Consider the following 20,335-nt stretch of genomic DNA (forward strand, 5'->3'; position numbering starts at 1 on the left):
GGATCTGACGCAGTCTGCAGGTAGATAGTGTCAGAATTAAATTGAAGGACACCCTGCTGGTGTCCACTGCAAAACTGATTGCTCATTTGCTGGTGGGGACCGCTTATTTAGTCACAGAAGTCTTCTGTGTTGATTGTTTTGGTGTGACAGCAGAGAAAAACACAGTCTGAGTTCTTCCACTTTCACATTTGGTGTCAGAGGAGTGGGATTTGTTAGAATGGCTCTGGCTCATGGAAACACGTGATTGGGTGAAAGAAAGGATGCAAAGGTAGGGACAAGACCAGAATCCTTTGATTCCTGGGTGGCCGCATGGTCACGCACGGTGTGGAGCTGTTGAGTTACTAAAGGTAAAAGTTACCGGTGTAAGAATTAACGAAAGAGGAAAGAAACATGAAAGGTGCCTTGATAGTCAATGACAGGTTTATTTTAGAGAAAATAAACCTTAGAGGAGATTCTGGCCAAGATAGGGCAAAGGACTTTTTTTTTTTTTTTTTTTAAATGGAGTCTTGCTCTGTCCCCCAGGCTGGAGTGCAATGGCATGATCTCGGCTCACTGCAACTTTTACCTCCCAGGTTCAAGGGATTCTCCCTGCCTCAGCGTCCCAATTAACTGGGATTACAGGCACCCACCATCACACTTGGCTAATTTTTGTGTTTTTAGTAGAGATGGGGTTTCACCATATTAGCCAGGCTGGTCTCGAACTCCTGACCTCAGGTGATCCACCTGCCTCGGCCTCCCAAAGTGCTGGGATTACAGGCGTGAGCCACCTTGCCTGGCCCCTACTCTCTTACAGACTAAGAGTTTTCAAGGATTCAGGATGGGAGAGTTTATCAGAGGCTGGGACTGCCTCTGTGTCTCTTTGTTGTGCTTATCTGGGAGGGAGAGTTGTGTGTCTGTTCCTATACATCTTCCTGCAGCTGTAGGCGTATCCCTCCGAGTCTGCTTTTAGCTTTCCTATCTTAGTGCCCCTGAAGGGAAAGGAATGTGCTTATTAAGACCCACTGTTTTACTGGGGCCATTTTATGAGGGTGAAGTTTGGCAGTTACCCAAGAGACTTCCCCCACTCCCCACTCTGTGCCTGAGCTGTCTTACCTGTGTTTTATTGTCTGCTTTTTCTGGCTGCTTGTTGTTAGAAGAGAAGTGATTTTCTTGAAATGCACAAGACTAGAAAGGGAGCTGGAACTTAAAGTGGCAGTGTTTGTCCCAGATGATGGTGCTCCTGCTCTGTCAACCAGAATTTTTTTTTTTTTTTTTTAAGACAATATCTCTGGCCCTGTTGCCCAGGCTGTAGTGCAGTGGTGCCATCGTGGTTCACTGCAGCTGACTTCTTGGCTTCAAACAATTCTCTCACTTTGGCCTCCTAAAGTGCTGGGATTACAGGCATAAGCCACTACATTTGGCCACTGGTGGAATTTAGAGATAGATCCAACTCTCATGGGATTGGTTCCCTGGATGCATAAGAAAATGCAAACTGATAAGTAAAAAGCAAAATATTCAATCCCATGGTTATTGTTATCTGTGATAGCTATGTAGACCAAAAGTTGAAATAACAGGCACTATAAACTCAAAGAAATTTACTTTTATCCTGAGCCGAGTTTGAGGACTAACAGCCGAGAAACAGAAACTCAGTGCAAACTGAGAATGTGTCCCATGCACTATTTACTTGTTGGGAATGGGAGGAGGGGGCAAAGGTGACATTGTTCCAATTCTATTTACATGTTCTGTTATATAGAAGATGGAGGAGGGGGCAAAGGTGACATTGTTCCAATTCTATTTACATGTTCTGTTATATAGAAGATGGGAAGAGTAAAGCAAAGGTGACATTGTTCCAATTCTAACTGGTGTTCAGTGGCTTTGTACCTAAGATAAAGCAAATGAGCAGTTAATGTATATGGGTTGAAAGGCTTAGGAAGCATGCAGGCATCTTAGGGTCTGGAGAGGGGTGTCTGATTCTATCCTGCCTTTGGGCTTCATCTGACAGGCAATGTTGTCATCAGTACCTGCCAGTGAAATATTGGAGACGCCAGCCTTGCAGGGGAGGGTTGAGCTTTACCTCACAGTTCTAGTATCTATTGCCTGTATGTCCAACCTGCAGCCATCTTGAATCGCCTAAACATTTTTTTCTGGGCTGGGTGCAGTGGCTCACATCTAAAATCCCAGCACTTTGGAAGGCTGAGGTGGGAGAATTGCTTGAGCCCAGGAGTTTGAGACCAGCCTGGGCAATGTAGCAAAACTCTGTCTGTACAAAAACTATTTAAAAAAAAAAAGCCAGGTGTGGCAGCATGCACCTATGGTCCCAGCTACTCAAGAGGCTGAGGTGGAGGCCCTGGAGGTTGAGGCTGCAGTGAGCCACGATAGTGCCACTGCACTCCAGCCTGGACAGCAGAGTGAGACCCTGTCTCAAAAAAATTTTTTTTTTCATATTTTTCTTTTTCTGACAGCTGAAATGAAAACAAAAGAGAGTGCTGGGTCAGAGCTTGATGCTAGACCAAGCTCAGATTTCAGTGAGTCTGAACTTTGGCCACTAGCCTCAAAGCTACACACAAAGGACAAAATTATGCAGGGACAACAGAAATACCTCTGAGACTCATGATTACCAGGAAAGTAGTCAATGTGGGGGGAGGACAAAACCAAGTAACTGTTGAAACCAGAGGGTATGGTGGAAGGAATTGTTTCATTTTGGAGACCAGTATCATTAGCTTTTACTAAAGCAATTCTGAAATAACTGACTTAGGAGCAGGGTCTTTGGTTTTGTATGCTGCAGGGTGCAAGAGTATGTTTGGGTCGATGAGGGACTATTGAACATCACAGATGGCTATATATGATGCAGACGCAGAGGAGGTTATTTCCGAGGGAACAGCCAACCTGGTGGATTGGAAAAAAGCCACTGTAAGGTCTGTATACCCTGAGAAAGGAAACTGTCCCTCTCCCCCTATAAATGCCAAGTGGAGCAACCCAGATGAAGCAATTGATATCCTTCATATGTAAGCCATGTGGGACTAGTTTTCTGATGAATGAATATTTACCTGCTGAATGTGCTTGTTACCCAGGTCATGGTAAATGCTGTGGTTAAGGGGACCCTTTCTGCATGGGCACCTCGTGTAACTTTATTGCTGTAAAATCCAGCTATGATCAGAGAAGCCTTATGTAATTTACAGCTTTCCCTCATGGGGCTTACAGATGCTAATAAAACATTAGGGTAATTAACAAGAGAATGGGGAAAGGCAAAAGGGAGAGTCAAAGGTTCATCCCAGGAAGTGGAAATTTTTAAATGTTATTAAGAAATAAGGTGAATGTTTTAAAAAATTGATAAAGGTGAAACACAGGGGAAAAGGAAAAGGAGAGAGTCATGGGACTCATCCCAGCAGGGTGGAAATCTTTAGATGGTTATTTAAAAATGGAATGAATAAATAACTTGATGGAGTTGAAACAAAGGTCTTAATACAATACTATCAAAGGTTGGATGGACCAAAGGGAGTCCAGCCCCCATTCCCCAATATTAAAGGATCCCAAACCAGTTTTCTGTATTTTCCCCAGTTTGGAGGAATTTTAAAAGGCAAAAAGATTAAAGATTACTATGAGAAATCCCACCTGGAATTGCCTGGGGCAATAGACTGGCTAATCAAGGTAACCAGAGACCAGAGTCACTTGGCCAGACCCTTGCTGGAGACCAAAAGCCTTTTATATAAAAGAGGGTGAAAGTGGTCTGGGGATGGAGAGAGAAGTTCCTGGGACTAGAACATAAAAATGTAAGTGTTGATAAGATTAAGAAAGTTGGAATGTTTACACTGTCTTCATGTAAAGTAGTTGTGTCTCCTTTACTTAAATGTTTTATAGGAACAGACATTGTATGTGAGTGGGGAATATTCTCCCTACTTATTTCTGGAAAACAGAAGGCATGTAAACCATCCCAAAAGCAATATTAATTGGACATGCTAAAGGCGAACCAGTAAGATTACCCGAGCCCACACAGAAGAGAGCAGAAGCTGGAGTGCCTGGAGGGACAGATTCTCCACTTGAATACCCAGTACCCAGAAGAGCTTCATCATCATGAAAAGAAAATTGTTGGTCTAGCGTGGTGGCTCACGCCTGTAATCCTAGCACTTTGGGAGGCTGAGACAGGCGGATCATGAGGACAAGAGATGGAGACCACCCCGGCCAACATGGTGAAACCCTGTCTCTACTAAAAATACAAAAATTAGCTGGCATGCGCCTGTAGTCCCAGCTACTTGGGAGGCTGAGGCAGAAGAGTCGCTTGAACCCAGTAGGTGAAGGTTGCAGTGAGCCGAGATCGCGCCACTGTACTCCATCCTGGTGACAGAGCGAGACTTGGTGTAAAAAAAAAAAAAAAAGAAAAAGAAAATAGTTGATACCGGGACATGCTACTGGGGGAATGCAGGGAGACACCCACCATCCCCACAAGCAAGTGGCCTCTTTTCCTCCAGGATTGACTTTGAAACCAGCTGAGGAGCTGCTGGTATTGATTTCCACTTGCCCTACAAATACCTCTTAACTGAGTGATAAACAACTGCTTGGTTTGTGAACGGCAGTTCCAGGCAAGGGGACAACATTCTGTTTGGAAGCTGCCACTCTGATCAAGGAAGTCAAAAGCAAATCAGCTTGGTGGCCGACCTGCATGCTGCTTTCCTAGCAGTGACTGAGCAGTGGAGAAGCCTCTGTGTCTGGTTTTCACTGACTCATGGGCAGTGGCCAATGGCCTGGCCACAGGGTCAGGCAGAGGGGAAATGGAAACCTGGCCTGTCAAAGGGATGCCCATATGAGGCACGACCCTGTGGAAATCTGAAGGGTGCATGTAAGTAACACATCAAATGCCCATCAGAAAATTTCCCTTCCAGGTTAGAAAGTTGCCTGGAATTGGCAGATATCCCTGTTTGCTGTTCTCACTTAGGGTGGCCACCTGGGTCCGTGAAATGAGTGGCTACGGGAACTACAGCAGTGCAGAGATGGACTGAGTCTAGACACGTTCCTCTTGCACCCACTCAGGCACAAAATGCCAGTAAGAACTGTTCTGTCTGCCTGCAAGACAGACAGAGACTGCCAATGGCTCCGGGATAGGCTCCCTGGAGGGAAGGCCCTGAACACAGCTGGCAAGTGAGACTGATGGGGTGGCCCTGGGGGCTACACACGGGTTCTGACGGGAATGGACGCTGGCTCTGGACTGGGCTTGGCTTACCTGGTGGGAGATGCAAGGACTCAGGGTGATCTCCAGAGCAGGAGATACTACACAGATGTGGAAGCCTACCATCATTTCTCCAGAGGAAGGAACACACGGTACAGCCCGTGCTGTCTGACCGTGGGAGGGAGAGGTCCCCCTCAGAGTTATAGTTTGAGAGGGAAGTGGAGTGGGCCTTGGTTATCTGAACCAGGGGGAGATAAGAGCATGAAGGGCTGGCTGACCTGCCTTCACAAGTGTGTGCTTATATGTACCAGGAGTGGGGCTAAAGAAGGGTCCCCATTCAGTTTTCCTCTATTTTTCTAGTGGACCTGGGAAAGGAGGGGCAGGGAGGATGCTGGTATGACTGCAATTCTTCACAAGGGAAGAGTATACTAGTATAATGAGTATGTTTTTTTCCTTTTTCTCCACATCACCTCAGGTTTCTTTTTCCCCTACCTGATGCAGTGGTCCCAGGATAAGGGCTACAAGTACAAGTGCAGGGAGCAGGGATGACTCCTAAGCAACAAACTGTAGCTGTGTTTCTCAACTTTATGCCAGCATTTCTAAGGGCCTGATAGAAGTGGGTTGTACAAAATTTGGGTTCATTAGTTTATACCTATGTAACCTTACCTCATCTGAGTGGGAGTGGGAGTGGACTGGGGGGAAGCACTTGCTAGGCTAATATTGCTGCCTGCAATCTAGACCACCACTGTGGTGATATATATATATATATATATATGCCTGTGTGACAGAGACCCCCGTCTCAAAAACATAATACATAATTTTTTATATAATTTTTTATTTTTTGAGACAGAGTTTTGCTCTTTCACCCAGGCTGGAGTGCAGTGGTGTGATCTTGGCTCACTGCAACCTCCACCTCCCGGGTTCAAGCGATTCTCCTGCCTCAGGCTTCCAAGTAGCCGGGCCACCATGCCTGGTCAATTTTTGTATTTTTAGTAGAGATGGGGTTTCTTCATGTTGGCTAGGCTGGTCTCGAACTCCTGACCTCAAGTGATCCGCCCACCTCGGCCTCCCAAAGTGCTGGCATTACAGGTGTGAGTCTCTGTGCCTGGCCTTTATATACTTTTTATTTATTTATTTTTTTTTTGAGACAGAGTCTTGCTCTGTTGCCCAGACTGGAGTTCAGAGGCCCAATCTCGGCTCACTGCAACCCCCGTCTCCCAGGTTCAAGCGATTCTCCTGCCTCAGCTTCCCAAGTAGCTGGGATTACAGGCGTGTGCCACCATGCCTGACTAATTTTTGTATTTTTAGTAGAGACGGAGTTTCACCATGTTGGCTAGGCTGGTCTTGAACTCCTGATCTCAAGTAAGCAGCCCGTCTTGGCCTCCTAAAGTGCTAGGATTACAGGCGTGAGCCACTGTGCCTGGCCTTTATATAAATTTTTTATATAAAATTTTATATAATTTTTTTTGAGACAGGGTCTCGCTCTGTCACCCATGCTGTCATGGCTCACTGCAGTCTTGACCTCTTGGGAACAAGTGATCCTCCCACTTCAGCCTCCCTAATAGCTGGGATCACAGCTGCATGCCACCATGCCTGGATAATTTTTGTATGTTTTGAAGAGATGAGGTCCCCCTATGTTGCCCAGGCTGGTCTCAAACTCCTGGGCTCAAGAGATCTGCCTGCTTCGATCTCCCAGAGTGAGGGGAGTACAGACAGTGGCGATTTTAATTTCCCTTCCAAAGGTGGAAAAGTTTGGATATTAATGGAGAGAAAGGAATGGTAGCTGAGTGTAAACAAATGAATAAACGGGTTATAAATTGAGGGAAATCCAATATTACATGAACACCTTGAAAGAAGCTCAGAGCAAGAGACTGTACTGTCTCTTAGCTCAATGATCCCAGATGCCTGAAAGGATGAAAGATGTGTGTGCCGAGACCATTCGCTTTTGGAACCTGACAAGATGGGCTGGAAGCCTGCAAACCTGAATGGCCTTGCCCTGGCAGACATTCATACAATCTGATAGACTGGACTAATTATTAGTGACTGAACTGGATTCCACTAATGTAGCCGTATCTTTTGTGTTGCATGTCCTTTGGTTGTAAGAGACCCTGGTTCAAAGATTGGGGTGGACTGTGATTGCTCTTCAACCTGATTCCTGACTTACAACTCCTAAAATCCTTAGAAACACCAAAATGATGGGTTTTTGTATGCAAATGAGTAGACTGGTAGCTGGTAGCCACTAGGTAGCTTCAGGATGGGGCTGGTCACCAGAAAGGCCAAGGCAGGGTTAGGATTGGGACTTTGAGCCATGACTGGAGAGGGGAGAAAAGTCTAAGGCTAAGCTGAACACCAGTGGCCAATAGTTTAATCAATCAGGCCTGCTTAATAAAACTTCCATAAAAACCCAAAAGGACAGGGTTCAAAGAGGTGGCACACCCAGGAAGGGCGTGGAAGCGCCATACCCCTTACCCCACACCGTGCCCTATGCATTTCTTCACCTGCATCCATTGTAATATCCTTTTAAATAAATAGGCAAATGTAAATAGGTGTTTCCCTGAGTTCCGTGAGCTGCTGTAGCAAATTAACCAAACCCAAAGAGAGGGTCGTGGGAACCCCATCTTGAAGCCAGTTGTTCAGAAGTTCTGGAGTACTAGACTTGTGACTGGTGTCTGAAACGGGGACAGTCTTGTGGGACTGAGCCTTCGACCTGTGGGATTTGAGGCTATCTCCAGGTAGATAATGCTGGGATTGAATTGGAAGACACCCAGCTGGTGTCCACTGCAGCAGCGATTGCTTCCTTGCTGGTGGGGTAAAATCCCTGCACATTTGGTCCACAGAAGTCTTCTCTCTGCTCCAAGGATTCCACATGGACCTTTAAATGAATCTGAAGTCCTCTAAGGATAATAGAATTGTCAACTATGCTCCCAATTCCACTTTGGAAAAGGGAGTAGGTGTGAGGTAGAGGGTCTTGAGGTGTCCATGAAGCCATCTCATTCCCTTGATAGAGGGAATCTCAGAAAGTATGGCCACTTACTCTTCTCCAGCTCTCATCAGGGAAAAGAGAAGTCCTGAATGATGTTACATAAAAGTATACCATGCTACCCATTGTCTCAGGAGACATTCTGACCAAGGCTACTGGTGCCTTTTTTTTTTTTTTTCTTGAGATGGAATCTTGCCCTGTCGCCCAGGCTGGAGTGCAGCGGCACAATCTTGGCTCACTGCAACCTCCGCCTCCCAGGTTCAAGCGATTCTTCTGTCTCAGCCTCCCGAGTAGCTGAGACTACAGGCGTGCACCACCACACCTGGCTAATGTTTGTACTTTTAGTAGAGACGGGGTTTTACCATGTTGGCCAGGCTGGTCTTGAACTCCCGACCTCAAGTGATCCACTCACCTTGGCCTCCCAAAGTGCTGGGATTACAAGCATGAGCCACTGTGCTTGGCCATCCTGGCACCTTTCATCATGAATGGAACATGCCTTGCTGATTCAGGTTTTCAGCCCTAACCATTTGTCAGGTAGCTCTGCTCTAGCTTACCCTATCGTGACCTGGTGTCTGGTCTCCATTTTCAAGGAGTTGCGTCACTGCACCGTGGAACCCCAGGCTCCTGCACAGTGACTCCTGTTGAGGTTCCCACTCGGGGAGAACAGGTCATGGTGTGGATGGGGCAGCTATTGGAGGCCTGCAGCCTTGGAAGTTTCAACTGAAACACCCCCACCACCTTAGAGTTCCTTCTCAGGGACATAGCATCCATTTTAACAGAGGAGTAAAGGACCCATCTGCTGCCCACCACCAAAGGCAGCAGAAAAATGTCTAACATCATAAAGGGCATCAAATAACACACACTCTTCTATTTAGATCTAATAGACTTAACAGATCTTCTATTTAGATCTTTTATTTTTGATCTAATATTATACCATGGACACCTTTCTTTGTTGATATATAGAGCATTCTACTGTTAGACCACATCATAATTCATTTAACAATCTCTTTTTTCTCCTGTTGATGGACATTTAGATTTTTTTCACTTACAAACAACACTGCAATGAATATCTTTGTGCGTGTGTTTTTATAGATGTTTAAAAATATTATTATAAAACTAATATCTGGGCCGGGCATGGTGGCTCACGCCTGTAATTCCAACACTTTGGGAGGCCAAGGCAGGCGGATCACCTGAGGTCAGGAGCTTGAGACCAGCCTGGCCAACATGGTGAAACCCTGTCTCCACTGAAAATACGAAAATTAGCTGGGCGTGGTGGGGCATGCCTGTAATCCCAGTTACTCGGGAGACTGAGGCAGGAGAATCACTTGAACCCGGGAGGTGGGGGTTGCAGTGAGCTGAGAATGCACCATTGCACTCCAGCCTGGGCAACAAGAGCAAAACTCCGTCTAAAAAAAAAAAAAAAAAAAAATAGAAATAAAACTAATCTCTGGAAATGGAACTACTTGCTGAAAAAAGTTATTTTAACGTGTACTCCCTCTGTAGTTAAAGAGAATGTCTATAACCCTCACAACTCATAAATCAGCTCACTTTATAGGTAGAACATGATCTAATAGCTGGATTTTTTTTTTTTTTTTGGGATGGAGTCTCCCTCTGTCGCCTAGGCTGGAGTGCACTGCAACCTCCGCCTCGTGGGTTCAAGTGATTCTTCTGCCTCAGCCTCCCCAAGTAGCTGGGACTACAGGTGTGTGCCACCACACACAGCTAATTTTTTTTTTTGTATTTTTAGTAGAGACGAGGTTTCACCATGTTGGTCAGGCTGGTCTCGAACCCTTGACCTCAGGTGATCTGCCTGCCTCGGTCTTCCAGAGTGCTGGGATTACAAGCATGAGCCACTGCGCCTGGCTGATGTTTTTTATACAAAATAGAGGGACTGTACATACACAACTGGAATGGATTTAATTAACTCCTCACAACATCACACCAAGTAGGAATTGCTAATCCATTCTCCAACTGAAAAATAAAAAGTGAGTTAGCTGTGTGTCCTTAGGCAAGTAATTTCGGTTCTCTCTGCTTCTAGTTCCCCAGTAGAAAAAAGTAAATGGCAATATCTTCCTTCTCTACTACATAGGCGTGATGATCAGTTTTGCTTGTTAATTTGGGTGGGTTACAGTTCCCAGTTATTCAGTCAAACACGAATCTAGGTGGTATGCATGGATTTTGTGGATATGAAGAAAGTCCCTATTAGTTACGTTTAAATAAAGGAGATCATCCCGGATAATCTGAGTGGGCCTAATTCAATCAGTTGAAATATTTTAAGAGCAAAGCTGATGCTTCCCTGGGGAAGAAGAAATTCCACTCATGGGCTTGGCTGTAATGGACAGTCCTAGCATGGTTTTCGTGAGAGCCCACCCTACAGATTTTGAACTTGCCTGGCCAGGCCCCACAATTACATAAACCAATTCCCTGCAATAAATCTTGTCATGTGTATCTCCCACTGAATCTGCCTCTTTGAGCACAATGGGCATGTGTTAGAAACTAAAGTACTATATATCTGCAAGGTATTTTACAGTGCCTCTGGATTGTGTGAGAACACAGTTTATAGTTTCAATGTGCTGGGGAGGATGACAAAATAGAAAGACTGAAAAGATCTCTTGTTGCACACTGTACCTGGGTGAGTCTCATCTGAAGAACGAGTTGTGGTGGTCACTGCAGGAAGGACTCTGCAGATCCAGAGTGAAGCTGGCATCAGACCCTGCGTCATGGTCCAGGTTCTCTGGAAAGAAAGAAAGGGAACAAATGAATGAGAAAGAAGGAAAGAAAGAAAGAAAGAAAGAGAGAGAGAAAGAGAGGGAGAGAGAAAGAAAGAGAAAGAGAGAAAGAAAGAGAGAGAAAGAGAGAGAGGGAGGGAGGAAGGAAGGAAGCAAGGAAGGAAGGCAGGAAGGAAGGAAAGGGGAAAGAAGGAAGGGAAAGAAGGAGAGAGAAAGAGAAAGAAAAGGAAAGAGAGAGAAAGAAAGAAAAAGAAAGAGAAAGAGAGGAAAAGAGAGAAAGAAAGACAAGACTGAAAAAATCCAGGTCTGAGTGCTGGAATGTGGCTTGACCTCTAGCAGGCTGTGTGATATTTAATATAATAATAATAATAATAATAATAATAATCTCTTTGGAACTCCATTTTCCTTTTTATAAAATATAACAGGTAGGAGTTGGGTCTTTTTTTAGACCTAAAAAGGACCTTTTTTTTAGAGCTAACAAGGTTAAACTACGTGTTTGCTTAATATCCATGATTAGGCTTTAAAATCTTTTTTTAATTATCAGCTTTATTGAGGTAGAGTTTACGTACAATGAAATTCACCAAATTTAAGTATATATGTTGATGAGTTTTGAATACATACGTACAAAATGCATACAATTGTGTCACCACCACCACCATCGCAATAATTATTTAGAATATGAAGAAAAACAGAAGCCTGGACCCTGCCAGACACTGATCAGCTCTGTCCCTATGGCTTTGACTTTATTAGAATCTCATAGAATAGATGTATGTATGTTTTTGTGTCTGGCTTCCTTCACTTAGCACAATGCTTCTGAGATTCATGTTTGATCATTAGTGCATTTTGTTCTAATTTCACACTGGCTATTTGTATATCTTCTAAAATAGACAGTTTATATCCTTTGCCCATTTTTTATTGGGTCATTGATTTTTTTCATCAGATATGTATAGAAGCATATTTTTTGAAAGGCAATGAATAATATGAAAGTTGATTTTATTTTTCCTAAAGCTTCTTGAGTGCATCTTGTCCCACCAAATTCCCCATTTGGAGCCACCAATGGCTGGAGACGCCGTTCTTCGTTCTCTACCACCCTGGAGGTGCTTGCTCCCTTCCACCACCCAGGTTGCCACAGAGGAGCACACCTTGGTGCACCCACACTGGCCTGATTATCACCAGTGCCCAGGCTGGACAGAGACTGGGTCCTTGGAAGGGAAAGGAGAGGACAGAGCACCAGCTTCCACCCCTGCTCCTTGGCTCCCATCTTTGGGTGGCTTCCCCAGCTGCAGAGTTGTAGACTCTGGCCTTTGTCATTGTCCCTGAGTCTGTGCACCTGGTCCTGGGACCAGAAACCCAGATGGGCAGGAGAGGCTCTCCATCTCATGACATTCTGCTTCCTTACTGGCTATAAACACTCAGAAAACCTCACAGGGCTGGGCATTCTCCACCGAGGCTACTTTCAAATCCTTAGCAAAGAAAGAATGCTAGACAAATCTGTTAGGCTGGAGGAATGGAAAACGTACTTGGACAGACAAGAAGATTACTCCAGCCCTGCTCACCACTAGAGGCTAACTGAAGCCCCCAATCTCATTTCTCTTCTTTCCCAGCCTGCACTGTTAGGACATGGTGCTGAGAAGAGCCCACCATCTCTCAATGCCCAGCACTGGGCAGCAGGGAGGGAGGGAGGCCTTGATCCTACTGCACTGGGATAGGTGTGTGCCTGGCTACCTGGGGAAATACTGTGGCCCACAAGGGCTAGGCTGCATTGTATGTCATTGACAGGGCACCACCCTTCAGGTGCGCACCCAGTTAAGCAGGCTGTCATGTGCCAGCCTCAGTACCCAACCACTAAGTGCACAGTCTTTGGGGGAAAATACATCTTGTTTTCCACACAGCTAACTGACCACACACTGAAGACACACAACCTGCTTATAAACTGGGACTCCCCTGTTGGAATCTTCTGGAAAACTTGAGTGTGCTTCTCAGGCAGGAGTTTACCCTTTAAGCAGGGAAAAATGGAATTTGTGGCTCAGTTTTTCTTTCTATTCTGTCTCTAACTAGTCCAAAATGGAATTGAGGAGGAATAAAACAGCAAGGAACTCTGAAATTAGAATGGCAACAATGGAAGAAAATTGTCTTGGTTCAACTCCAATGGCCACCTTAGATCTCTTATTAAGAGCTATTAACTGGAAAACAATAATGTAATAGACTTCCTATGATAATTCCAAATTTGTTTGTATTCCAGAATTTCTTTCTAGAATGCTCCAAAATTCCCGTCTCTGAACCTATGAAGTCTTCCCTAGAATCTGCAAGTTCTCAAGGTCTTTAGAGACTCGCTGGTCACTTGCTGGACAGGGGTTCTGTAAAAGGATTCTGGGGAGTTTGACTCAGTGTTCAACAAAGGCCCTTCCAAAGTTTTAGGGTCTGATTCTGGGATTCCCAAGGGGACCTGGAGCCTTTCTCATGTCTTCTGTGGAAGAGCACCTGCTTCATCCTCTGTTGCAACACAAAGAACCATTGTGAAGCTCCATGGTGAGTTTCTATGAGTTTATTCCACCACGTGTGGCTCAGGCAGGGATGGATTTACAGGTATGCCTGTGCTATGTTTCATATTCAAATGTATAGTTCCAACAGTTTACTTTATCAGCTGTACTCTTTGTCTTCCTTGTGTTCTGTCAAGCATCAAATCCAGTGTCATCTCTGTGTGGGTACCCTGCAAATGCTAATTGGTGGTGACAAAATAATGATGTTGACTGACGAATCATTTGACCCCATAAAACTGATGAATCATTTGGTTGGAGAGTCCCGGGTTCAGCAGTTATGTAATGTTGCTTCACCAAACAGGTATTGTTTCATACCTCAGAGCAACATGGAACATTTTGCCTGCCAGGGCCTAGTCGTTTCTATTCACAGCCGAAAAGGCTTCTCTGAAGAGTAGAACTTGTTTTTTTTGTTTTTTTTTTTTTTAAATCAACCCTGTAGGCAGACGTTTCATGTAAGAGATACAGCTGTTTGCTTTGATTCAGGCTTCTGCCAAAACTGCTACTCAAACTCCCACACTGATTGGCAATCAACTGAACAAACAGATGGAGCAAGAGCCTGAATCAGATCATAAAACAAATAAACGAATTCATGTGAGTCTTAACACTTCAATGGTATTGTTCCCACCTTCCTGTGGAAAGGTATGGACATCTTAAAATAAACAGGCTATGGAGGCCGGGCGCAGTGGCTCACGCCTGTAATCCCAGCACTTTGGGACGCCAAGGTGGGTGGATCACGAGGTCAGGAGATCGAGACCAACCTGGCTAACACGGTGAAACCCCGTCTCTACTAAAAATACAAAAAGTTAGCCGGGCGTGGTGGCGCGGCCTGTAGTCCCAGCTAGTTGGGAGGCTGAGGCAGGGGAATGGCGTGAACCCGGGAGGTGGAGCTTGCAGTGAGCCGAGATCGCACCACTGCACTCCAGCCTGGGTGACAGAGCAAGACTCCATCTCAAAAAAAAAAAAAATTAAAATTAAAAATAAATAGGTAAGTTTTTGGTTAGCCAAAAATTTGACAATTTTTGACCTCTAGAAGTGCAATTTTATATGGTTCAACCTAATGAAAGGTTTAAGAATTCTCAGAATGTATATGTTTCAGTATAGGTATCTGTCAATATAAAAATTAGCACACTCCTAATACTTGCTTCTGGGCAAATTCATGCTTGTTCTTACTTGGTATCCCTTTTTAGGTAATGAAGAAAATGTATTTCACATGTTTTCTAAAAATTAAAAGTCAAAAATTTTAATTGAAAATTAGAATTTTAAACAGAATTTTTTTCCTTTGCTACAGAATCCAAAATCCAGTACATTTTGCAAATCGGTGCAAGTTGTGCAGATCTGACCCACTGACCTGTGGTAGTCAGTCTATACAATCATGAATAATTTTTTTTTTTTTGAGAAGGAGTCTCGTTCTGTCACCCAGGCTGGAGCGCAGTGGCGTGATCTCAGCTCTCTGCAACCTCTGCCTCCCGGGTTTAAGTGATTCTCCTGCCTCAGCCTCCTGAGTTGCTGGGATTACATGGGTGCGCCACCACACTCAGCTGATTTTTATATTTTTAGTAGAGACGGGATTTCACCATGTTGGTCAGGCTGGTCTCCATCTCCTGACCTCATGGTCTGCCTGCCTAAGCCTCCCAAAGTGCTGGGATTACAGGCATAAGCCACTGTGCCCAGCCATGAACAATTTTTAAAACATGAATTCTTTTTTTTATTATTTTTTGAGACAGGATGGAGTGCATGATCTCAGTTCACGGTAGCCTTGACCTCCTGGGCTGCAGTGATCCTTCTACCTCAGCCTCCTGAGGAGCTGGGACTACAGGTGTGTGCTACCACGCTTGGCTAATTTATATATTTTTGTAGAAGTGGGGTTTGCCACGTTGCCCAGGCTGGTCTGGAACTCCTGGGCTCAAGCAATTTGCCCACCTCGGCTTCCCAAAGTGCTAGGATTATAGACATGAGCCACCACACCCAGCTGTGAATTCCTTTTGATAAGATATGCTCTCTCCAGTTGCCAAAGTCCTCTATGCTATCTACAGGTTTGCTTGAACGTTTGTATTTTCCTATAGGGCCCTCCAGCATTTCAATTTTCCACCTCTGTCTTAGATGACACTGATATCTCATTGCTCCTCCTCCGATGTAATGAAACTTTGATGAAGTCAGGGTGTTAGAAGGGGAAGCCATACTTCCTCCAGGGATTCCACCTTATGGCCACTATTTTTCTCACAGTGAGAACAAAAGGAGACAAGATTCCAGGAGAAGATGCTCAGCTTCTCTCAAATCCAAAAGATTCAAATTAAAGTAAGATAACTTCTTATTTTTAACCTCTAAGTTTTATAAAATTAAATAGATTAAATAATATTTAGGGTTGGTGTGAGTGTGGAGAAGTGAGTTCCCTCATTTACTGGTGAGTTGATGTAATTTTGTTGACCAAAAAACTGGAAATATTTATGCTTTGTAAAAAAGTACATACTGTTTGCCTCAATGAATCCACTTATAGTCTACAAAAGTAGTCACACAAGCATGGATATTATATTCACATATTCAAAGATTTTTCTGTAGTATAGTTTATAATATAAAAAAACTGAAAAGAATCTGTAAGTTTATCAATAATGAGATTTTAAATTATGGTTACATGTGATGGTTAAGCAGAATGAGTTGTATCTGTGTGTATAGTTGTATCTGCGTGTAGTGAAAAGGTGTGCAGGATAACTGTAAGTACAAAAAAAAACAAACTTCAGGACAATGTTTATAGTATGATCCTATTAAAAAACCAAAATAACAATACATTATTTGGCAAAACTCTCCTTCATAAATAAGGGAAGGATAAAGACTTCTTCACACAAACAGAGGGAGGGAGTCCATTACCACTAAACTTGCCTTACAAGAAATACTAAAAGGAGTTCTTCAAACTGAAAATGAAAGGCTGCTAATTAATCATAAGAAAACATATGAAAGTATAAAATTCACTGGTAAAGGTACATATATAGTCAAAAGTATTAAGAGTAACTTTACAATAACTCATTGATACACAACATAAAAGATGTAAAGTGTGATATCAAAAACAGAATGTGTATGTGTGTGTGCAGAGCTTTTATACAGGATCAAAGTTAAGTTTTTATTAGCTTGAAATGGACTAGTATAACTATAAGATGTTTTAATATGCCTCATAGCAATCATGAAGCAAAAACTTAGCAGATATACTAAGATGAAGAGAAAGGAATCAAAGCATACCACTACTGAAAATCCTCAAATCACAAATAGAGACAGCAAGAGAGGAAAAAAATAGTAAAAGAGCTGCAAAGCAACCAGAACACAATGAACAAAATGACAATAATCAATCCTTCTCTACCAATAGTTACTTTAAATGTAAATGAACTAAATTTGCTGATCAAAAGACACAGGGTGGCTTTATGGATTTAAAAAATACAAAAATAAGGCCAGGCCCGTTGGCTCACACCTGTAATTTCAGCACTTTGGGAGGCAGATGTGGGTGGATTGCTTGAGGCTGGGAGTTCGAGACAAGCGTGGCCAACATGGCAAAACCCCTTCTCTACTAAAAATACAAAAATTAGCTGGGTGTGGTGGTGAATGCCTGTGGTTGCAGCTACTAGGGTGGCTGAGGCAGGAGAATTGCTTGAACCTGGGAGGCAGAGTTGCAGTGAGTCGACATTGCACCACTGCACTCTAGTCTGGGAGACAGAGTGAGACTGAGTCTCAAAAAAAGAAAAGAAAAAACAAGACCCAACTATATGTTGCTACAAGAGACTCACTTCACCTTTAAAGTGACACACAGACTGAAAGTGAAGGGATGAAAAAAGATATTCCATGCAAATGGAAAGCAAAGAGCACAGGGGTAGTTATACCAGACAAAATAGGCTTTAAGTCAAAAACTAACAAGACAAAGATGGTTATTATATAATGATAGAGCAGTCAATTCATAAAGAGGACAGAACAGTTGTAAATAATATGTGCCAAACATCAGGTACACTTAAATATATAAGGCAAATATTCACAGATCTAAAGGGAGGAATAGACAGCAATACAATAATAGCAAGAGACTTTAATACTCCACTTTCAACAATAGATAGAACATTCAGACAGGTAAACAGTAAGAAAACATTAGACTTGACCTAAACTTTAGACCAAATGGACTTAACAGACATAAATAGAACATTCCATCCAACAGCAATAGAATGCACATCTTCTCAAGTACACATGGAACATTGTCCAGGACAGAGCAAATGTTGGGCCACAAATCAAATCTTAATAAATTTGAGAAGATATAGATCATATCAAGTATCTTTTTGGACCACAATGTTATGAAACTAGAAATCAATAACAGGAGAAAAATGGGAAAGTTCACAGATACATGGAAATTAAACAACACGCTTCTAAGCAATCAATGGGTAAAAGAAGAAATCAAGGGGGAAAATGAAACATTTTGAGACAAAGAAAAATGGAAACAAAACATACCAAAACTTATGGGATGCAGCAAAAGCAGTTCTAAGAGGGAAATTTATAGCAAGAAATGCCTGCATTAAAAACGAAGAGGCCAGGCATGGTGGCTCACCCCTGTAATCCTAGCACTTTGGGAGGCCAAGGTGGGTGGATCACTAAAGCCCAAGAGTTTGAGACCAGCCTGGGCAACATAGGGGATCCCTATCTCCACACACACACACACAAAATAATAAAACATAAAATTAGCTGGATGTTGAGGTACGAGCCTGTCATCCTAGTTACTCAGGAGGCTGAGGTGGGAGGATCACTTGAGCCTGGGAGGTCAGGGCTGCAGTGAGCAGAGATTGTGTCTCTGCACTCCAGCCTGGGCAGCAGAGCAAGACCCTGTCTCCAAAAAAAAAAAAAGAGATTTGGACTTGATGGTTCTGTGGTAAACAAAAGAAGTGAGGTGATGGATAGGTTAATTAGCTTGATTGAATCATCCTATATATACACACATCACATTGTACCCCATAAATATGTATGATTTGTCAATCAAAAGTAAAGAAAAGCAATGTTGAAAGCATTGAGAGAAAAGTTCGGCATTCAAAATGCAATATTTCTCTGAACTGTAGTTTTCTTATTTGTATAAAACACAACAAAATAAAAAATCATGTTGCATATTCTAAATATATATACTTTTTATTTGTCAGTCATACTTGAATGAAGCTGGGAAGGTGCGGAGCTGGGTTGGCGCTGCCTGGGGAGGAAGAGCCGCGGCGGGATTGGTCTAGGAGGAGGCCTATGCCCGGCCTGCGGTGGTGGGTCTTGCCGCGCCAGGGCTGCTTCCCCCCCATCCTCTGCTCCAGCTTCGCCCACTTCCCCTTGCCAGCGGGCTAGGCACGGAGGAGACCTGCCGGAGCCACGGAGGATGAGGTGGCCCGCAATGCCAAGAAGATGGACGAGATGGTGCAGGAGAAGAACACGGCCGGAGCACTGAGTTTGTTAACCGAGCTTCAGAATATTCTGGAATTACTGCGGTCCATAGGAACTGGAATGTTACTTAAGGTTAGTCTCAAGCAGAGTGCAGATGAAGAAGTTACATCTTTAGCAAAGTCTTTCGTCAAATCCTGGAAAAAGTTACCAGATGAGCCATCAACTGAGAAAGACCCCAACGAAAAGCGAATAGAACCTGCAATGACATCGCAGAATAGCAAAAGAAAGTAGCTCCAGTGGCAATGTAAGCAGCAGAAAGGATAAGACAAATGCTTGAGATATTTGTTTCATCTGTTCCTCGGCAGGAAGCGCTTCTGATTCTGTGCGGATGAAGTACAGGGAGATGCTTGCTGCAGCTCTTCAAACAGGAGATGACTGCATTGAAATGGGAGCTGATGAGGAAGAATTAGGATCTCGAATTGAGGAAGCTATAGATCCAGAAAGAGGGAATAAAGGCATGAAGTACAAAAATAGAGTCCGAAGTAAGATATCAAATCTTACAGATGCAAAGAATCCAAATTTAAGGAAAAATGCACCGTGTGGGAATATTCCTCCTGACTTACTTGCTAGAATGACGGCAGAAGAAATGGCTAGTGATGAGCTCAAAGAGATACACAAAAACTTGACGAAGGAAGCCATCAGAGAGCATCAGATGTCCAAGACAGGTGGAACCCAGCCTGATTCGCTCACATGTGGCAAATGTAAAAAGAAGAATTGCACTTCCACACAGGTACAAGCCTGCAGTGCTGGTGAACCAATGACAACGTTCGTTGACTGTAATGAATGTGGAAATCTACAGAAGTTCTGTTGAGATGGAAAAATTGGCAAAATATCTGGGCCGCTAAGAAAATGGATTTTGTAATTAGCTTAAACCTAGGACAAGCAACTAGTTTTCCTGCAAATCAGATTTTTAGAGCAACATACATCCCGCGGGTTAGGCTTTGTTTTTGACCCAGCATCCCTTCCTTAAGTGCCTTCTGTAGCTCCTGATCAGTAGGGAGACCACAGGATAATTGTATGGGATCTGTTTTAAAACTTTTTTTTCATTTTTATAAATAAGTCGATATTAAACTTTTATAAATTAAACTTCTTGCAATTTATTTTTTTTTCTTAAAGGAAAATATACCTTAACTTTTTTTTTTTTTTTTTTTTTTGAGACAGAGTCTCACTCTGTCACCAGGCTGGAGTGCAGTGGCGCAGCTCACTGCAACCTCCACCTTCTGGGTTCAAGCTATTCTCCTGCCTCAGCCTCCCGAGTAGCTGGGACTACAGGTGCACACCACCACACCCAGCTAATTTTTGTATTTTTAGTAGAGACAGGGTTTTACCATGTTGGCCAGGATGGTCTCTATCTCTTGATCTTGTGATCCACCGGCCTTGGCCTCCCAAAGTGCTGGGATTACAGGTGTGTGTCACCATGCCTGGACTTTTATTTATTTATTTATTTATTTATTGAGATGGAGTCTCACTCTGTTGCCCAGGTTGGAGTGCAGTGGCACGATCTCAGCTCACCATA

The 20,335-nt window shown here is 43.5% G+C and overlaps 1 protein-coding gene across 1 annotated transcript in view; it reads left to right on the top strand.

The window, feature by feature from the left end:
• LOC116475294 (transcription elongation factor A protein 1-like) overlaps window positions 1–19,630 on the top strand; it is a 32,132-nt gene extending 12,502 nt beyond the window's left edge. Inside the window, 4 exon segments of the mRNA XM_058445917.1 lie at window positions 13,873–13,980; window positions 18,724–18,823; window positions 18,872–19,037; window positions 19,039–19,630. Of these exon segments, the coding sequence (XP_058301900.1) occupies window positions 13,873–13,980; window positions 18,724–18,823; window positions 18,872–19,037; window positions 19,039–19,630 (966 nt within the window).
• The last annotated feature ends 705 nt before the right edge of the window (window positions 19,631–20,335 follow it).

Source organism: Hylobates moloch, unplaced genomic scaffold, assembly GCF_009828535.3.
Source record: "Hylobates moloch isolate HMO894 unplaced genomic scaffold, HMol_V3 SCAFFOLD_10, whole genome shotgun sequence".
NCBI lineage: Eukaryota > Metazoa > Chordata > Mammalia > Primates > Hylobatidae > Hylobates > Hylobates moloch.